The 21,009-nt window shown below is 44.2% G+C and overlaps 1 protein-coding gene across 2 annotated transcripts in view; it reads right to left on the bottom strand.

Annotated features, from left to right (window-relative positions):
* Positions 1-21,009, bottom strand: part of LOXHD1 (lipoxygenase homology PLAT domains 1) — a 1,099,077-nt gene that overhangs the window by 244,511 nt on the left and 833,557 nt on the right. For both annotated transcript variants that reach the window (XM_078674764.1, XM_078674763.1), the window contains 2 exons: positions 7,480-7,689; positions 5,001-5,145 (listed from right to left, as the gene is read on the bottom strand). In XM_078674764.1, coding sequence (XP_078530890.1) covers positions 5,001-5,145; positions 7,480-7,689 — 355 coding nt within the window. The remainder of the gene's footprint in view (positions 1-5,000; positions 5,146-7,479; positions 7,690-21,009) is intronic.

The raw sequence follows: 21,009 nt of genomic DNA on the forward strand, positions 1-21,009 counted from the left end.
GCCTCTCTGAGCTGAAAATAAAACTGATTGTTCTGGAATTTGGTATGAGGGCGCAAACCATCTTTGAAACGCAGAATATGCTTTTACCTAGCAATATACTGCAGGACTAGAGCTAGTATCGCTTTAGAAGTGCTAAATGGGGGTGGTAGTGCCACAGAACAGTGGGTCTTAACCTTTTGACTTCTGTGGATCCACACTTTATCATTACTGGAATCTGGGCACCCCCAGTGAATCAGTACTGGAATCCAGCAACCCCTTCGGAGTCATAACTGGAATCCAGGGTCCCTGGCCTGAGCAATTTTGATGATAAGAACCGCAAAACAATACACAAACATACGGAAACAAGCATGTAAATGTAGTTGAGCTTATATAGCGCACAGCTACCCGCAGTGGGTTTCCCGGCGCTTGCTTAGGGAACCCTTCCTGGTATTCCCCTGTGAGATAGCAGGGTATCCACAAGGTGAAAGCCAGGCATCCTGCCGCAAGGGTCCGTTGTGGAGATTAAGCAAGCTATTGCCCAGAGTCACAGAGTGTGAACCCGTGAGTCGAGGAGGCACCAGGGCGAGAATTATCAAGTCCGTGGAATTTTTAGCCCAAGACCCCGCCGAGGCGGGGAATTGAACCCTGGTCCAGGACCGATCTCAGCTTCTGGGTCTGCTGCCTCTAACCCCTGAGCCACACTTCTCCATTCATCAAACAAATACACACATGGTGTAATATTTTATTTAATTCACAAACAAATATATACAAATATATTTTTAATTTTAATGAGAAGGTTGGAGCTTTTCTAAATACAATAGAGACCACCCATCGTCTGTACTATATATCCTGTTTGAGGCATTTGCACTGCTTCCAAAAACCAATCCGAGGAAACCAAGTTATTTGTTAGCCTCCAACCTCAAATTCCTTCATATTTATTGAATGTTTTAAAATGTTCAATGTTACATTAAGCTTCTTTATTTATATACACCATTATTAATCTGTTAATATAATTTCATTCTCCAAGCTGTCGCAAAGCCCCTGAGTTGAACTCACGGACCCTCAGTGGTGCCCAGACCACATCTTAAAAACAACTGCTATAGAATACATTACAATAATGTTGGAGCAGTTTTTGCTGTTCATGCTATTCATACATTTCTGTGCTGTCCTAATGTTTATCTTAATTGTGGTACCAACTCATATCACGTAAACTAGATTACGTTTGTAACTTTTAAAATAAATATTTTAAAATGTGCATTCCGTTTTCTATTGACCCTTGATTGAGTTATTTATTAACTATAATTTGGTATTGCACTAACTGTCCCTGCCATGTTTTATGGTACTGAATGTTATTTGAAACCCATGTTACGCAAACACTCCTTAGTGAGTCGTGTATGGGTTGCAGTCCAACTGGTTTTCCAATTCATGTTGGCATAATGACTGAGTCAATGGTGCCTGAGTGGTTAGAAATCCGAACCCTGTGACTCCAGAATTTCTAGGGAACATAACACTTTAAAAGGCCTACTGGCTTTGACATAAATTTTGTACAGTAAATCAATAAGGCCTACTGACTTTGTTGTAACATTTCATAAAAACAGAGCAGACTTTTGGCATCTAACATGCCTTTTCCTAATCTACCAATCAGGCATGCAGCTTTTAATATTGGTTTGCCACCATAACCAGCTCAGTCCTACTGCATTGAGTTTAAGCTTCGCCACAAGGCAATCAGCAGGATTACAGTCATAGAATTCAAAACATTTACCAAATTACAATTATCAAGGCAAAATACAATCTCGTCTACGTGGGCTAACAAGATGATCACAGTACATGTGCTCTATCACCATGTTTTGTCATGGGGTAACCGACACCTAAAACCTTACCTAGTATGGTAATCTGTGATATTCCATGAAACAAAACACCTATCTGTAGGTTTTAATGCAAACTAATAATAATCCTCCCTTAAATGCCTGGTGACTCTAAAATATGCTTTTCACAATCAATATGTCAGACATACTACATTGATTGTACCTCGCATAATAAATTCTCAAGCCTCTAACATTTATCATTGGCTTGTCACCATAAACAACTCCAGTCTATTGTGTTGGAGATCATCAGGTATACCGTACTAAAGTTACAAATTTGTACACAATTACAGTTACCGATAAAATCCCCCTTAAGGGAGTCCAAAAAAGGATAATCGTAGTGCACATCTTCTGTACCCATGGTTTGTTCTGGTGGGTCACCAATACAACAATCCGTACCTACTATGGCGATCTGTGAGATTCTATGTGCAAAAACAGTTGTCTATAGACTTTAGCATAGTGCAATAGCAATGCAGCTTTAAAAGCCTTTTAACTTTAACATGTGATTTTCACAACAAGTAAGTCAGGCCTAAGGACTTTGTAATAACATTTCATAATAAACAGAGCAAACCTATGGAATCTGGCATAACTCTTCCCAATGAACCGATAAGGCCTATAGCCTTTTACCATTGGCTTGACACCATAACCAACAGGCCAATTCATGTGCACATAAACTGGCAACCATAATGCATACAGTTTTTACTAGAATAATCACAGTGAAATCCCCCAGGGTTTGTCAGCGAGCAGCTCCAAAATCCTGGGAGACTACCTGTAGTGAAATATCTGTTGATAGCCTGCAATACAATGTGATAACAACCCACAGTTAAAGGCCTACCAGCTCTTATAAATGCTTTTCACAATAAATAAGCTAGATTTACAGCCATTGTCATAACTTTTTATAAGATGCAGATCAGACCTATTGCTTCGGATGTAATATTTTTCCAGTGCACAAATTAGGCTATAGATTGTCGCCATAAACAACACAGGCCTACTGGTTTGAGCATGAGCTTTAGGACAAGGCAATCATTAGGCTCAACGTCTTAAAATTACAACGATATACAAAAAGACAGTTGGTTAAGCAAAATACTCTCTCTCCTAAGAGGGCCTAACAAGAATTCTTCAGAGCAAATCTTCCAAATAGTCACAGTTTGCCACCGGGTAACCAATACCAAAACCCTTACCTACTACCGTAATAACATGTAACAAAGTCCTTCTCAACAGGTTTTCTTACAAAATAATAACAATCCACCATAAAATGGAGAGATGTTAACATATGCCTTTCACAATAAACAAGTCAAGCCTGCTGTCTTTATTTTATAATTTAATAAAAAGCAGATTAGAGCTATAACCATATTTATCAGCTTGCCATCATAATCGGTGAGCAGCCATCACAACGCGGGCATTACCACGCGGGCATTACCATTACGACGCTGCTTTTACAACACAAGTCGTTTCAACGACTTGCGCTGGAGGGCGCTGTTGGAAAAGGAATAGTTTAATTTTCTATTCCAACACCTTCCCTACGGTAACGTGGGCTGGAGTTTGAATAGAAAATTAAACTATTCCACTATCCAGCGCTTACAGCGCAAGTCATTGTAACGACTTGCGTTGTAAAAACAGCGTCATAATGGCACGCGGGGTAAAAGCCCGCGTTGTAATGTCATACAAACTCATAATCAACTTAATACTGATGTATTGAGTGTAAGCTGTACCACAGGCCAAAAATTGCAATACCAGCACTTTTTTCTGTGGAAGTACACACATTTAGCCCAATCGAATCCTGTACTCAAGGTAACCAAAATGTGGATGGAGCCTAGGCCACTCTATCGGTCACTGGCATAATGAAACATGACAAGCAAGGAGTTGTAGCTGCTACCGGCAGTTACCACCAACTGATGTCCAGGGAAAGCACATATGTGACAGTGTGAGAGCTTGAAGGCGTGTAGATATTTCCTGAAAAGAAGAATTAGTGTTCTAGCAGTCCAGAAAACTGTGGTTAGGTACTGATGGAGTAGTTGTGAAGGTACCCCAGGGCATAGTTTTATCATACTGAGCCAAGCCTACAATAAGGTTATTAATTTCGTTAAAGATGTTTTGAGGGGGAACGGCCGTAACAACGAGGGCAGAGCCACCCATGCCGGAGCAATGCAAGCGTAACCACGCTTGCATGAACAACGCATCTGCATTAACCACGCATATGCATGGTTAAGGTTGATAGCGGTCTAGTGTTCAGGATGGGTGGGGAAAAGAAGAGGAATCGTCGGAACAGGAAGCTCTAGATGCAGACAGGTACGTGGGGCTGGGGCCAGGTTTGGAGGGGACGTTTTTAGGGGTGGGGGTTGCTTTTAGGGCGGTGGAAGGTGTCTCGGTACATTTGGGAAGGGGGCAGGTTTTTAGGGCTCAGGGTGGGGGGAGGGGTAATCGCTGGGGCTGGGGGAGATTTTGGAAGTGGGGTTGGTTTCAGGGGGCAGGGCGGAAGGGTCTGGGTAGTTTTTTTATTGGGGGCAGGGTTTTAGGCCTCAGGGCAGTGGAAGGGGTTGGGGTAGTTTTATGGACAGCATGGGGGTAAGTTTAAGGACTCAGTGTTGGATAGTTTATAGTAGGGAGCATGGTTTTAGGCCTCGGGCAGGGAGAGGGGAAGGGATAGTTTTAAGGGGAGGGCAGGTTTTAGGCCTCAGGGAGGGAGGGGGCGAGGTAGGGGGTTTGGAATTTTAGGGCTTAGGGTTGGGGTTATTGGCTATCTTAACCATGTATACCCCTTACCATTCATGCCTTTACAACGAAATTGCGCGGTAAAGGAATGCGTGGGTAAGACGCATTCATGGTTCGGGCTGCGTGGTAGAGGCACGCGTGGTTTAGCCAGCGTGCCTCAGTCCTAAAACCATTTTCAGAAATCATCAGTTGACACAGCAGCAAGTACAAGTGTGTAGATTGGCAGGAGATTCAGGCATGGCATTTTACTTTGTTATATGATCCTTGCATCTTTAAACATAGCCAAAAAATCTCATGAGGCCTGTTCCTAACTCTATTCCACCTCTCTGTTGTTGTTGGCTTTCTATGCATCACTACTTGCAGAACAAGGGGTATAGTTGGCCAGGACTGGTTTGGTCCTCATATATATTCCAGCACATTCATGGTTTTGCAAAATGGTTTCCTTACTTGATCCGTCCGCCGCAGACTCGTCCAGTTTGCCTTTGCTCTTGCTCTTCAGGTTGCCATTGTTGTCTTGACTCTTCAGGCTGAGAGTGGATCCCAATAATCCCCTGGAGGAGCTGCCCATGCTTATCCGTTCACCGTCATACTCCTAGTTATGAGATAATCAGAAGCAGCAGCAGCATTAGAACTAAATAACCTCTAATCAACTCTGCAGAATTTTTCAGACTGAGTGACACCAGATGGAAAACATACTCGTATCGCCAGCCCTCTCTGTCATGTCTGTGCCACTAGGTGCCTTTATCACATGTCATCTATTTCATCACTGAAGTACTTCACCACAACCAGTTACCTACAGCCTCCATTAACACCAGAATCACTTGTACAATCACCACACTACTCGGTAACATCTCATAGCCACTACCAAGACCACTTAGCAGCACCGTTTCACTACCACCCGCTTTCTGCTCTGCGTAGTGTCTCAAATTGCCACTTTTTCACAACCAACACCAACACCACTCCCGAATTAACTTCCAGTAAAAATGCAATCATCACCATCTATCCTTGGGAAAAACTCAGTGCATGTATCTCTCAAACGTGCACGTTGATAGCCATTCAACACATATATACCTCGTTATCACGCAGTCTTTTTCCCTGCAGGGAATCACAACGCGGTCGTTACAACGCCCGCGTTGTAATTCCGAATACCATTACCCCGCAGGTCATAACAACAACTTGCGGTAGGGGGGCGCTGGATTTTGGAATAGTATAATTTACTATTCCAATTCCAGTCTGTGCGGACAGTAGGGAAGGTGTTGGATTTTAAATCCAACACCTTCTCCCCCATCCACAAGTCGTTGTTCCAACTTGCAGAGTAATGGTATGCGGAATTAAAACGCGGTCGTCGTAACGACCGCGTTGTAATTCCCTGCGGGGAAAAAGTTTCATGGTAAACGTGGTTTACCCTTCAACACTCAACAGGATACTTGAGCAACTGCTAACCAACAACCCTTGCTATTGCCTACCATCCCCACAACTACAAGTACAAAGTCTATTATGCATGTATGGACGCAGGCCAAGGTTTCTATTGAGATCGCCCATTCAAATAGTTTTCATTAGTTATTTCCTTTCTTTGTAACCTCACTAATCTTAATGGAAATCCCCATTTAACTTAATTCTAAAATGGGCCATGAAACCTGGCTTGATGAACTGATACTTAATTAGTTAAACATAATATAACATAAACAGCACAAAACAACACAACATAAAATACTGGAAACCAAATGCATGCTGGTCTATGCTACAGACCAATAATTATGTTGCCTCCCTTGACATAAACACCAGTAGATTAACAAAACTTGGTGACATCAATGTGTGGGATAACTTTACACTAGTCACTATACCCTCTTCACATAGGAAGAGTCACAAAGCCCTCTTACTGAATGACCACTGTGCAATTCCTGCTACGATCACTCTCTAATCCTCATCCCTGCAATAACCACACACTGGTCAAGATAACTAAAGAAACTACACTACACCACACTATTTAACTCCCTATAAATCAGTATCGTTGTGGATACCCACACACATGACCGATGCTCTCAAAGCAATCAACAACAAGAAAAACAAAGGCTGACTGACTGTCTTTTACCAGGTAATGCTCACTTGTTGGTGTGATTTTAAGTGCACACGTTTAATACAAACAGTAGCATACCCAGAGCAGTGTAATACAAAATATCATAGTAGCCCATCAATCACTATTACTGTCTCTGTCGAACTCATCCACATATCTGCTGATACTTTTATTCGCCCCCACATCTGTCATATCTATCTGTCTGTTTTTAATAAATATGCATTGACTAATTACAGCTTGATTGGGAAGGCATATCTGTTCCCGCCATACGCTGAGTGGCGGATTCTCCGTTCACATCTTTAATGGGAAGAAGTCTCATGTCTAATTCATAGCACTGCTGCATAATTTATAGCTGCTTCCTATAGAGCGTTGTGCAGGCCTGAGCTTGATAGAGCCCAAAGACAGCCAGATCATAAATTCTCATCATTTTCACTACACTGCATCAGCTTGTGTCTACGGGGAGAGACAGACTGTGATGGAATCTGAAAGATTTGGGAATAATTCAGTATTGGATCGAAGAGAGTTTCAACAAGAGGATGTCAGAGCCATCAGAACGGGCGCCCCTGTCTGGTAGGCCAGACAGTGTCGCGCAGAAAGAAAACCATGGGAGCAACACGGATGTGGTATAGGAGGGACAGTGAGTGGAGCAGTTATGGCAGTCTCAAGTAATGGGGAGACAGGGATCCACCTGTATCAAAACACAAGACAAAGGATCTGCCTGAGTCCTACTTTATGTTGCAAAAGCAGCAGGAAGAATTCCCTGACCATTGTATCACAACTGTGCTGCATCGACATGGAAGACAGCGGTCCACCACGTCAGGTTCACCAAGATTTGTTTCCAGTGGACCCTACCTTTTCATAAAGGATGCGCTCAATCTGCTTGTCCTCTTTTTTCTTGGAAAGCCAGCGCTCACACACAAACAGGTATGCCTCCTCCGTGTCCTCGTCGAGGATCTCGACCTTATCCAGGTACCAGTCGGCGTTCAGCAAGGTGTTGTCGTGGCGAATCCTGATCTTGTATATGACGCCGAGGTCTACCGCTTCGATTGTGAAGCGATCCATCTGCCATGATAACGAATCAAGTCATGCATTCCTTAACAGTCTCCAGTGCTGTTCAGTGCATCTCACAAAACTGGATATACACAAGCCTTAAATTAAAGCCTTTTCTCAAATTACGTTACCCATCTTTTTTAAAACATGTTTTAAACATTAGCTCTATTAAACATAGTGCAATGAAAGTCGTTTTGGTTTCAGGGTATATGCTACAACGAGGCTGATTGTGAAAACAATGTGTTCAAGTTGCAGGGTCACACTTACAATTTCCATGAATTCACAAACGTTTGCAATTATCCAAGTTCTCCAGTAGTACACTCAGAAATTTACATATTCATAGATTTAGGTGTGCTGCTACTTACCCAAGCCACACTTCAGCAGGTGATCCAGAGGCAAACACTCTATAGGTGTAGGATTATGGTTAATGTGCATTTTACCTATTTCATTCTCCATATAGAAAACATTTTTCCATTTACATAAATCCTTTTTCTAATTCCTCCTGAAAATATTTGGGACCAGATTTATAATCATTTTGTGCTGGCACCCGTGAAAGGCTAGCCCAAAGCATTACAATCATCACCAAAATGCACTGACGGATCGAATTTCATACACAAAAGGTATTACGAATTAAAAGTTGACCCTGGCACTGTGGTGCAACCCCTTTGTGGCATTTCACTGCTACCCTATGCAAGGGGGGCTATGTCTGGGGTGAGCCAGTGTAAAAACCTTAGGTTTTGGGGCATAGCCATATTTACTAAAAATGTGATCTGGTTTTGCTGCAAATTCTAACATAATTAAAAAAAAGAATGTGCAAGGAGTCAAACGCTTTATCTCCTTATACTTGTGGGTAACACGTGTGCGTGTTATCCTAAAGCATTGAATTAATTGCAAACTATGGACATTTGCTTTAGGAGTATCCTTCGGATATCTGTATTGATGTAATACCATGCGTCATGTAATAATTTACATTGTTTTGGGAATTAATCTTTGTGAACCACTGTTCTCACAGTTCTTTAATCTAAGGCACACATCATACTCCTAAGTGTATGAATTTGTACTTTAGGGTTCTTGGGGGTCTGTCTTGCAGTTCAGTTGTCACTGATGTATACCTATAGAAAGTTGGGTCTGTTTCTGGAGGTTCCAAATTTCGCAGTTGCTCATGAGCGAGATTCCGGTGGTCGATGCATTGAGCTTAGGCACAAATAAAAGTCACCATCAAACCCATCTCTTACTGGATTTCAGTTCGCTTTCCCTTCACTGGCAGCGAGAATGACCCAGACGACCACCGGCTGTCCACCCAGATAGTTGTCACCATCTTTGATACTTGATTCCTGAGTTTTTGGGTGCGGAGGCCTGTGACCTGGGGCTTTTCTTCGACTCCCAGGCCTTGAAACTGCTTTGAGCATTGCTAGGGGTATTGAGAATTCAGAGGCATACTTGAAGGATATGTCTACGTCATTGGATGCCTTACTTTGTAAGGAAACCAGGAGTCAATCCAACAAAAAAGGTCACAGGGAAACAGCGAAAAAGGTTCAAGGAAGTAGACTTGATAATTGTGCAGTGGGCAAGAGAGATACTGACTCTTATGTCTTGTTTCAGGTGCAGTAGCCGCAATCACATTGGCTCTACAAAGAATTGCACTACAGTATTTCAGACGTATTAGATGCAATCACAAGGGACATTTTGCAACAGTGCGTCATTCCAGCGGTGTGCAAAAGTCTATGGTGTCTGAGGTGGAGGATTGTTATAGAGGCCGGTGGAGATAATGACTTTTTCAATTCCGTATTACAGATGAGGTGGAGCCTGGGAAGAATGGTGGACATGTGACTTTCGTGGGTGCAAAAAAAAGAAGGCCTTCTGGTTGCAATGGTCGCATTAAAGGAATTGAAGTGCAGCTTATGGCAGAATCAAGGGTCTCCATTTATATTCATTGGCCCTGATACTTTCAAGAGATTTTGCCCATTGGAGTTGACGGACTCCTACAAAAAGATTTTTGTGAATGGAAGGGTGAATCGATAGGGTGTTGGAGTTCGAAGGTAAGACTGCTCTGGGTGTGGTTTATATTGCAAACGAGGACTAACATTTATTGGGATGGGACCATCAGGGGGAGCTAGACACCATTTTGGATCCCCACCACTCTGATCAGGTAATGTCCATTTGTCAGGAAAAGGGTGTAGCAACTGTATGAACATTTCTGCTGTGAATCAGTGGGTAAGTTTTCGAATGTTTTTGAACATTTGGGTAGGTTGAAGGGATTCCAACACAGAATTGTTTTGAAAGAAAGTGCTGTACATGTGGTTCATAAGTTGTGAAAAGTACTGATAAGTCCTAGGGAAGAATTGTGAAAGAATTAGAGACATTATGTGAGTTTGACATCATAGAACTTATTAAGTGGCCAGAATGGCTGGCTCCAGTCACTCTGCCACGCAAGGGGGACAAGTTGTTCAGATGGTGTGCTGATCTGCGCAGTCTCAACCTCAAAATTTGGATCGACAGAGAACTACTACCTAAAATATTTGTGAGGTTATGTGCACTGAAAGGGGCAGTTGTGTTTACCACTCTCAATATGTCCACTGCTTAACATCAGTTAGTACTAAGGAGGATTTGAAGCCTCTCACGCCCTTTGTGACACCAGAGGGTGTGTTCCTCTACAAGAGCATGTCTTTCTGTTTCACATCAATAGTTTCGGTGTTTCAAAGGCCTATAAGTGTGAAGTTTAAGGATTACAAAGGAGTGGTGTCCTTCCAAGATGACATCTTGGTGTAAAAGATGGGATGTATGACGTTACAACGCATACATTCACAACGCATACCATTACAACGAAACTTTCACAACGCAGGATGCATTACAACACATGCCATTACAACGCATGCCATTGCAACGCAGCTGCCATTACAACGTAAGTATGGGTAAGTATTTTTTTTTTAATTAATGGGAATGTAATAGTAATGTAAGTGTTGGATAGTGTAGGGGTTTAAATTACTATTCTAACTCCAGGATTGTGTAATAGTAGGGCAAGTGTTGGATAGTGTAGGGGTTAAAATTACTATTCTAACTCCAGGCGGACGTAATTAGAAGGTAAGTATTGGATGGTGTAGGGGTTAAATTTAATTAAATACTTACCCATACTTACGTTGTAATGGCATGCGTTGTAATAGCAGCTGCGTTGTAATGGCATGCGTTGTAATGGCATGCGCTGTAATGGATCCTACGTTGTAAAAGTTTCGTTGTAATGGTAGTGCGTTGTTTTAGTTGCGTTGTAATGGCTGTTTCCCATAAGATGTGATGGAACATGATGCTCTATTAAAAAAAAGTGCTGCAAGTCCTTCGGGACTGGGCTCTGATTCTCCATTACGATAAGTGCAAGTTTGGTTAGGAGGAGGGTGTGCACTACTTACAGCATCATATCTCCAAGAAAGATGTAGAACCCAAAATGAAAATCATAACTAAGTACGGGCGAATTTTGTGGATTCGCAGTACGCAAATTCGTACAAAATGGCAAAAAATTCCACGAGTTCCCGCAAACTTGTGGATTTTTTTGTCATTTTGCACAAATGTCATCACGTGTGTCTGTAACTTTGCCACCGCGCCGAAAGGCGCCAAGGTCCCTCGAGTGAGCTGTCTATCACAGTGAGGAAAGGGCGGGAAAACATTGCATACACTAGTGTGTGTGTGGCGGGGCTTCTATGCGAGTTCACATGCCTCTTGTTTATAAAGGGTCAGAGACTGATCAGAGCACCAGATGAGGAGAAAGCAGCCTCCTGTTCACATGAAGTACACGGGGATTGCGCTAGAGAAACTCGTGGATGCAAAGACCTCCATCAAGGATTACATCGAATTGTAGACGGTAGACATGGGGAGGAAGCACACCTGCCTTGCCTCGACCGTGCTCACTAGTTGTTTGGGCTGATTATAATGCGTGACTGCATTTGAGCTTCAACTCGGGCACCTGCTTTATTTTATATCTGTAAGTGCTTCCTGTTAAGGTTTAATTTTTGTTATAGAAGCATCGTGCCAGGATGAATCGTGCCTGCATATTTATCAACGATGATGCCACCAGTTGTACCACACCTATACTCAACTGGAGTACTTTCTACTGGCTAATCAGTTAGTCCTACCTCGTTGGGTAAATGTTTTTGCTACTTTTGCTACACTACAGCTGCGTAAAGGCCCAGCAAAGTTGTCTCCAGTGGGATGTACCATGTTACTCCGCATACTTTTACTCCGCATACCGTTACAACGCGACTTTTACAACGCATACCATTACAACGCATAGCGCTTTGGGGTGCTGGATAGTGGTAAGTATAATTTACTATTCTAACTCCAGTCCCCGTGGACCCTAGGGAAGGTGTTGGATAGTAAATTATACTTATTCCCTATCCTAGAGCGCCCCCCAGCGCAATGCGTTGTAATGGTATGCGGAGTAAAAGTTGCGTTGTAATGGTAGTGCGGAGTAAAAGATGCGTTGTAACGGGTGTATACCCTCCAGTGACCACGTGTGTCTGTAACTTTGCCACTGCACCGACAGGCGCCGAGGTCCCTCGAGTGAGCTGTCCATGATAGTGAGGAAAGGGCGGGAAGAAGTTGCATAGCCTAGTGTGTGTGTGTGGCGGGGCCAAACGGGCGGGGCTTCTATGCGAGTTCACATGCTTCTTGTTTATAAAGGGTCAGAGACCGATCAGAGCACCAGATGAGGAGAAAGCAGCCTCCTGTTCACAGGAAGTACACGGGGATTGCGCTCGAGAAGCTCGTGGTTACAAAGACCTCCATCAAGGATTACATCTAATTGTAGGCGGTAGATATGGGGAGGAAGCACACCTGCCTAGCCTAGACTGCGCTCACTAGTTGTTTGGGCTGATTATTTGAGGTTCAACTCGGGCATGGGCAAAGAAATCCGCCCGCGAGCGAATTTACGAATTTTTCGACAATTTCGCGAGATTCGCGGATCACGAAATTGCCGAAAATTCGCAAATTTCACGAGCGGAATGGATTTTGCGCCCATATTTAATCATAACAATTGATGAGGCACCTGCTCTGTTGAATAAGGCACAATTTAAGTCCTTGCTTGAGTTCTCCTCGAAGCTTATACCACATTTTGCTGAAAAGAATACGCCCTTGAGTAAATTACTTAGGAAGGGTGAAATTTATGAGCAGAACAGCCACTGCCAGTGTACATTTGATGAAGTTCCTGTGGATATCATGAATGCAGGGCCATTAAAACCTTTTGATACTACGGAGTCCAGTAATGTTGGTTCAGGAGCTATGCTCATTCAAAAGAGGGATGACTGGAGGCAAGAAGTAGTGGATTACACTTCTAGTGCACTTGAGATAGAGGCATAGGCATTATGGTGGGGGTTTAGCATTCTATAACATACATATGTGGCATGCTGCTTACCCTTTGCACAGACCACAAACCACTGGCGACGCAGAGCAGGGATGTGGAAAGCCACAGCCAGAGCAGCCAAATGAAAAATCCGCCTATAAGAGTACATTTAGAGTAGAATATTGTAGATGATTTTCTCTCACAGATGCCTCTGAGTGACTCTTTTGATGGTGGCAATGTGTGCATGGCTACTCATTTTCAGGCGGTGTTGGGCGGTGCTTTGGGCGAGGAAGAGTGGAGAAGAGGTCTGGATAAAGGCCTTGCGTTGAGGCAGATCATATCATGTGGTGTGAATGGGTGGCCCAATGTGAAGACACAGAGTCTCAAATTCTATGCACAGCTTACCCATGCACTGACATGCATTGAAGGTTTGCTTCAATGCATTGGATGGTTAGTTGTTCAAGTAAACTTAAGTAAACTTAAGGGATAAGTTGCTTACCTTCGGCTCCACGAGGCATTGTCCGTGCCGAAGTGACGTGTACGGTGCCTATATAGGTGCCACCTAAGCATGATGAGGTCAGTTACATATTGCGACTTTCCACGACAGGAGCAGGGAGCCATGAAAAACCCTGACCAGTGGTGTGGGAAACTAGGTGCCCTAAATGAGGAATACCCTGTCCCTAGAAATCCATTCTCAGATGTCCAGGACAGGTCTCCTCGTGCTAACGCACTGGTCGTAGCCTTGACTCTGGTGGATACAGCACGCAAACCCTCAGGGGGTTGCTTCTTGGCAATGTGTAGCAGATTTTAATGCAGAGCACAATCCATTGGGAGATGGTCCATTTCTGCACACCATTTCCCTTCTTCGCTCCGACATACCCACCAAGAGTTGGTAGTCCACCCGGAACTCAGGCCTATATGAGTGGGAGTGACAACTCTTGGCAGAAAGGAAGCTCTACTTCGTAGAACCAGCTTGTCTGGATAGTTTTTCAGGTATGGAGGCTTGGATGACAAAGTCTGAAGCTCACTGACCCTCCAGGCAGAAGGTATTGCTACCAGGAAGGCCGTTTTGAGGGTAAGAAGCCTGAGAGGACAGTTGTGCAAAGGGAACGCATCTCAGGAACGTCAGGGCGAAATTAAGGTTCCACTGAGGCATGATAAAGGGAGAAGGAGGAAACATATTTTGTAAACCCTTCAAAAACCTATGTACAATAGGGGTTTTGAAGAGGGGTGGTTGCTCAGGTATCCTCAGAAAGCTTAGATAGCAGAAAGATAACTCTTCAAGGTGCCCAGAGCCCTCCTGGGCTAGGGAAAGAATAAAGAGAAGAACCTGAGAAAGGGGAGCTAAAAGGCGGTCATCCTACTTTTCTACACACCATGCCATAAACTTGTCCCAACGGCAGGCATATACTGTTTTGGCGGAGGGACACCTGGCTGCCAGCATAACATTGCAGACTTCGAGCTGAAGGTTGAAGGCTGTCAACTGTCGACGCTCAATCTCCACACAAGAAGACAAACCATTGACAGGTTCGGGTGGAGAAGCCTCCCCAGCTGCTGCAATAGAACATCCATCCCTGATCGCCACAGATAAGCTGCAGCCACTACCATCAACTTGGTAGACACCCAAGGGGCACTGGTTCAAAGAGAGCACAGTGAACTGAAAGTGCTAGTGGCCCCGCTAAACTGCAGGTAACACCTGTGGGCACGCAAGATGGGAATGTGTAAATATGCATCCTGCAAGTCCAATACTACCATCCAGTCTCCTGGGTCCGGGGCAGACCAGCCCTGAGCGAGTGTGAGCATTTTTAACTTCTCCTACCTGAGGATGGAAATGAGAGGGCGCATACCTAGTATAGAATGAAGGCCTCCATCCTCCTTGGGCACTAGAAAGTAGCAGGAATAGCAACCATGACCTACTTCTAGCGTCTGCAACCTCGTGATGGCTCCCTTAACCAAGAGAGCCATTACTTCCTATCAGAGCAAGGAAAGATGTTCCTCCATCATCCTGTCGCAAGCAGGCGGCATGGGTGATGGGGTAGTCTTGAACGGGAGGCAGTAGCCCCACCAGGCAATCTGCAGAACCCATTGGTCTGGTGTTATAGACCGCCAGTGGTGCAGGTGATGGCGGATCCTGCCACCCACTGAATGCCCATTATGATAAGGGGGCAGACTATAAGGGCTTGGAGTCTGTGGCTGCTGGGGCGGGGGTATGGGGTGCACTGGCCTGACCTCTGGCTGCCTTACCCAAGAGATCTGTGGGTACCACATCCTTGGCCATGCACAGGTTGTGATGCATGCACTCTGCCTAGCCATGGTGGCTAGGCAGAGTGAAAGGCGGATTGGGAGCGGTGAGGGGCCAAGGAAAGGCCCACGGCCCTGGCTGTAGCCCTCCTGTCCTTAAAGTGCTCCAGTGCTGAATGTGCTTTGTCTCCGAGAGATAGAGGCCATCAAAGGGCATATCCGTAAGCAGTGCTTGGCCATACCCAGAAAAGCAAGTTGTCCTCAGCCAGGCGTGGCGCTGTAAGACCAATGTCGATGAAACCGGTCTGCTCAGCGCATTGGGGCTATCGAGTACACAACATATGATAAACTTGGCCACATCTCTCCTGTCAGCTACAGCCTTAGGAGAGGACGGCCCGGGCCTCCTCTGGGACAGTTGGCAGCACCTGCGCAACTGTGTCCCACAGAGCATGGGAGTAGCGGCCCAAAAGGCATGTGGCGTTCACTGACCACAGTGCTAGGCTGGTGGAAGAAAACATCTTCTTCCCCAAGGTGTCCAGCCTCTTGGCTTCCCTAACTGGGGTGTGGAAGGGAAAGCGCCATGGAAGGTGGAGGCTTGGACGACCAAGCTCTCTGAGGTAAGGTGTGTAAGGAAGTTGTGGTCCTCAAATATGAGGCGCATGGCCTAATAAACTCCTGGAGTTTTGTTTGTGTGGGGGGGGGGGTCACTCCAGCTACCGGAAACTCGGGGAAGTGCGGAGCTGACCCATGTGCTGACTCAACTGCAGAACCATGCCTCAAATGTGATGCTCCCTCATCGGCTGACAGACAAGATGTAGTCAAAGACCTCTTCGACTTCTTGCTCTTCTTCTTACAATGGGACTTACCCAAGTGGCTGGATGACTTCAAGTGCGACAAAGATTTCAGGCTCTGCGACTGCTCCAGGGACCTTCTTGTCGGCCATGATTCAAAACGTCATGGCGTCGCACGTGGTGCCGTCAGGAGCTTGTGGAATCATTCCCTCAAAGCCTTCGAGTTGATGGCGGGGCAATCAGAACTGGCCTTCGGATCGTGGTCGCTCGCAAGGCACCAAAGGCATACAAAATGTGGGTGTAGAAAGTGCCCCTTTTTGACATGGTCACCCCCACTTTTTGCCCTAGTACTGATGCTTTTCGACTGTAAGTGCACTGGATCCCTACTAACCAGCGCTCTTTTCTAATACTACAAAAATCTATAACTCTGAAAGTACTTACCTGATTCCGATAATCTTAGTTTCTAAAATTATATAAATATCTGTGTTCTTTTTCTGAATTGGTCTCGGTTTTTTTCTTGAGTGTGTGTCTCATTTATTGACTCTGTGTGTAAAACAAATGCTTACCACTACCCTCTGAGATGCCTAAACTGCTCGACCACACTGCCAGAAATAGAGCACTTGGGATTATTAATTTAAGCCCTGTAATAATGGTTGTTTGTACTTTTTGCATGGTGTGCCCTTACATTAGTAAAGCCAGCTTGCTACATTGGGGGATCAGCAGTGGGGTACAAGGCTTTGTATTTGCTGATATCACTTGGCCAATAGGTGATTCCATGAAAAAAAACAATATTGACTTCAGTAAAAAAAAATTACAAAATGTTACATTTTTTCAAAACAAATATATCAAAACTGTTAGGGCTTTTGGGTTAAGTCCCCCGGTCCTTCCGTTTTTGAAACTTAAAAAGTGTACTAGTCAGTTAGGCATTAAAGATCTGGATAGATTTAAAAAATATATATTTTCTACAAAGGCCCCAACTGTACTAAAATAATGTCTTGTTCAGAGAATAGAGTTCAGGAACTCAACCTGACCTCTTATCTGCATTTTAAGGTGAGACAGTTAAGGCTCCTGTGTAAGGACTATAGCATTAGAACTGGCCCAAAGCCTTCCAAGACAAATCTCCAGGAGCTCCTTGCAGAATTATTTGAAGCAGCTAATGTAACAGAAGATCCTGACACCCCTCAGGAGGAGGAGGTGGACAGGGATCCTGACAATGGGGACCGTAGTCCAGGAGACTGTCCCACCAAACACACTTGAGAAGGTGATGAGAGTCATGAGATACCCTCTCACATCTACCCTAGAACTGTACCCCGGGTGCCTTCCCCAAATGGGGTTGGGTCAGGCAACTCAAGACTCAGAGAAGAGCTAGATGATGAAGAAGCAATCCTTGACAGACTAACCAGAAGAGCAGCCCTTGAAGCCAAAATGCTGGCTATAGAAAAGAGAAGTCTGAGATGGGTCTAGCACCCATGAGTGGTGACAGCAACAAACTAAATAGGGATAGAGAGGAAACTTTTGATCCCCAAATCCCCAAAGGGATTATTCCCAAATATGTTGAGGGTGATGACGTCACAAAATGGTTTACAGCCCTTGAGATGGCTTGTAAAATCAGGAAGTTATAACAGTGACACTTGGACTCTACTATGAGAGCTATTCTCAGGAAAGTGCAGTGGTAGGCTCTTGACACTGGATGAGGTAGATGCTGAGTCTTAGGATCTCATGAAGGATACCCTGATTGAGGGTTTTGGACTCACCAATGAAAAGTGCAGATTTAAATTCAGGGAAATTCACAAAACCTTGAGTCAGTCATGGGTTTACATTGTTAACTTCTCAGTCAAAACACAAGGTGGCTGGTTAAAAGGCTGTAAGATGCAAGACTATGATGGGTCATATAACTTGGTTATGAAAAATCACTTGTTTAGTAATTGTACTTCAGAAAAACAGCATCGGTACTTAGTAAACTTAGGGTTAGTCTCTCCTCAGGATTTGGGGAAGAAGTCTGACCACTGGGTCAAAACAAGGGTGTCTAGAAAGACCCAGGGTTGGGTTGACCAGAAGAAAGGGGTTACCAATCCTCCCCAGGGGAAAGATGGGAACAGAAAGGGAAAAAACCCAGAGTCTTCCAAAGGCCTCCAAAAACCTGTTGAGGAGGGTGGACTCCTAGACTCTTCCCAAACAAAGGGTGAGTACCAGGGTAAAAACTGGGATCCCCAAAAAATCTTGGGTGTTTCAACTGTAAACAAAATGGACACCAAATTGGAGACTGACTCCTACTGCCCCAAAAAGGCTCCCAGTAGTACAGCAGCCTCAGGGATTGCAGGTCTCCAGATGGGATCCTTAGTGTGCCCTGACCAGGTCAGAGAGCACACAGAATCCACTTTAGTCTTTGAGGTGGCCGAGGGGTGGGAAATATAGCTACCCTGGCTGCCTGGCCCAGTAACCTGGAGAAGTACAGACAAAAGCCACATATCAATGGAGTTGAAGTTGTCAAGGCACATCAGGGTAAAGTGCTTAGCAATGCATGAACACAGTCAGGGTGCATATAACTAGGCTGCTTGGATTTCACGTAGTAAAGGTTTTGGAGTCTCACCGAGGACAGGAGAAGAAAGTATCATGGTTCAGGACTGTTTGGAACTACATGTCCAATGACTATTTATGGGGTGAAGACGAACATGAGTACGCATGTGAGGGTGGAGCTGCCTACAAAGACGCTTCCACATTCCAAGACGTGGCCGATTATTTTAGATGCCGCACTGCTGAAGAATCATGGGAATTTGTACGCTCCGGTAATGGTGCTTGTTGTACTGCACATTAGTTTTGAAGAGCAGCGGTGTATGGTTGGATGCTTTTTGGCAACATGATTTGTTGAAGTTGGTCATTTACTCGTGCAGTACTGCGCGGTGTAGATGCTGGCATTAGTTCCTCCATTGGTGAATCATCCGTCTGTGACTCATGCGGAGAGGAACGTAGCATCTTTTCTATTTTTCTTTACATGCAAATCCTGATTGCACTATTGTTGGAACACTAATCTTATGTTATATGGTATATGGAATACCTTTCTGTAGTTCAGAAGAGCTGAGGTGGCCAAACGTTGATCCTTATCTCAACTTCTACTGCTGACAGTGTTCTCTGTAATGTTATTTGATATGCAAGTCCTCATTGATGGAATGGTTGAAACCCTTTTTACGGAGATAAACTACAGTTGTTTTATTATCCTACTTTAAGTTGCTATAAGTTTTATGAAGTGAATAAGCCCACAACGCTCAGAAGGATAATATTTTTCTGATCTTGTTTCGCCGCTTAACAGGGGTCATGTAGAGTTCCTGGATTTATTGTTCTTTATCCCTGTGATACAAGGTGATTCAAATATAAGGTAAGGTGATGTGTGAAGTGCTGACCATTTTGTACTAAATAACTATAGACCAACTCCTTGGTTCCACTGGCTGCAAAAGTGCTAGAGAGATAGGAGAATCTTCAAGTCTTCAACTTTTTGGCAGACACCTCTCTAGTGGAACCTACTCAGTGAGGCTTCAGAGCACATTATAGAACAGACACAGCTCTAGTAGAAGTGGCTGAAGAGCTTAGAGAGATCCTGGACCAGGGAGACATGGTTGCTGTGATCCTTTTCGATCTCTTTGCAGCCTTTGACACTGTCTCTCTTTTCATTCTTTTAAATAGACTTCAGGAAGCCATCTTGACTCGCACGGTCATAAACCAGTTTACATCTTTCTTGGAAACAGAATTCAAACTGTGGTATGTCCTCCATTTGAAACTACAACCCACAGTATTGAGTGTGTCATCCTATAGGGCATATAACACATCCCTATGCATTTTAATATACATATGGCCCCTATAGCAGAAATGATCAGGGCCTTTGAGCTGAGTTTGATATCCCATGGGGGCGACACCCACATTGTGGTGTCAGCAGCACAGAATATGGTGGCATCTGGGAGGAATGTCTTGGCTTGCTTGACAGGGATTCAATAAAATTTCCTAAAATTCAACAGAAAAAAAACAGAGGTACTCCTGTTTGGCAAGCAGGCCCTGCTATTGGTGTCCGGAATAGCTAGGTAATCCACCTACACACCAGTGACAAGCACAAGGAATCTGGGGATCCTTCTAGACAACCAGTTAACCTGCTTTGCGAATATATAAAAGATCTCACATGTTATATACTATAGTCTGTTCTTGCCTACCACTCGATGAAGATGGTTGTTCAAGCACTGATTGGCTCGAGGGATTATAGGAATGCACTGCATCAGGGTTTTCTGCTGTACCTGCTACAAAGGATTCACATTAGCTGCAAATAAGGAAAATAAACTGGTTGAAGACCCTGTTTCTTGCCTATAAAGCCTATCGCGGCTTAGGGCCTCCTATGTCAGAAGCAAAATGCAGAGATATGTTCCATAAGATGCCCATGTTTGGCACAAAAAAGGGCTTGTAGTGGTACCAAAAACGAAACTTACTAGATACGGAGGTAGAGCCTTATACAGTATGGACCCTATCCTTTGGAACAAACTTCCGCAGGAGCTGAGATTAAGTAATAACCTTTTATCCTTTCGGAAGCTTTTGAAGATATTGCTCTTTTCCAAATGGTCCTCTTTCTGGCCTGGTGTTTGGGGCCTTCGCTGATTCACTATGGGCATTTTAGCACCGGGGAACCCTTTCGAAGCAATTGCGCTTTAGAAAACCCATCAGTCAATCAGAAATATCAAATACGGATACATTCTGAGCTCAGCCATCTCAATCCTTCTGTTTAATCATTATTTGCAACTTCAGGCAGTCCTGCTTCATTTTTTTGAGGTCATGTATGATTAGAACATGGATATTCTTCTGAATGCCAAGAGGGTGAACGTAGGTAATGACCTAGCATCCATTGTAAATCAGACAGCTGCATGCTACGAAAATGTTACACTTTGATTGCTTGCTAGGAGGCAGATATCTAGGTGTTAGTTGTGCTCCACAAACTCTCTC

The sequence above is a fragment of the Lissotriton helveticus genome, chromosome 2_1 (genome assembly GCF_964261635.1).
Source record: "Lissotriton helveticus chromosome 2_1, aLisHel1.1, whole genome shotgun sequence".
Lineage (NCBI taxonomy): Eukaryota > Metazoa > Chordata > Amphibia > Caudata > Salamandridae > Lissotriton > Lissotriton helveticus.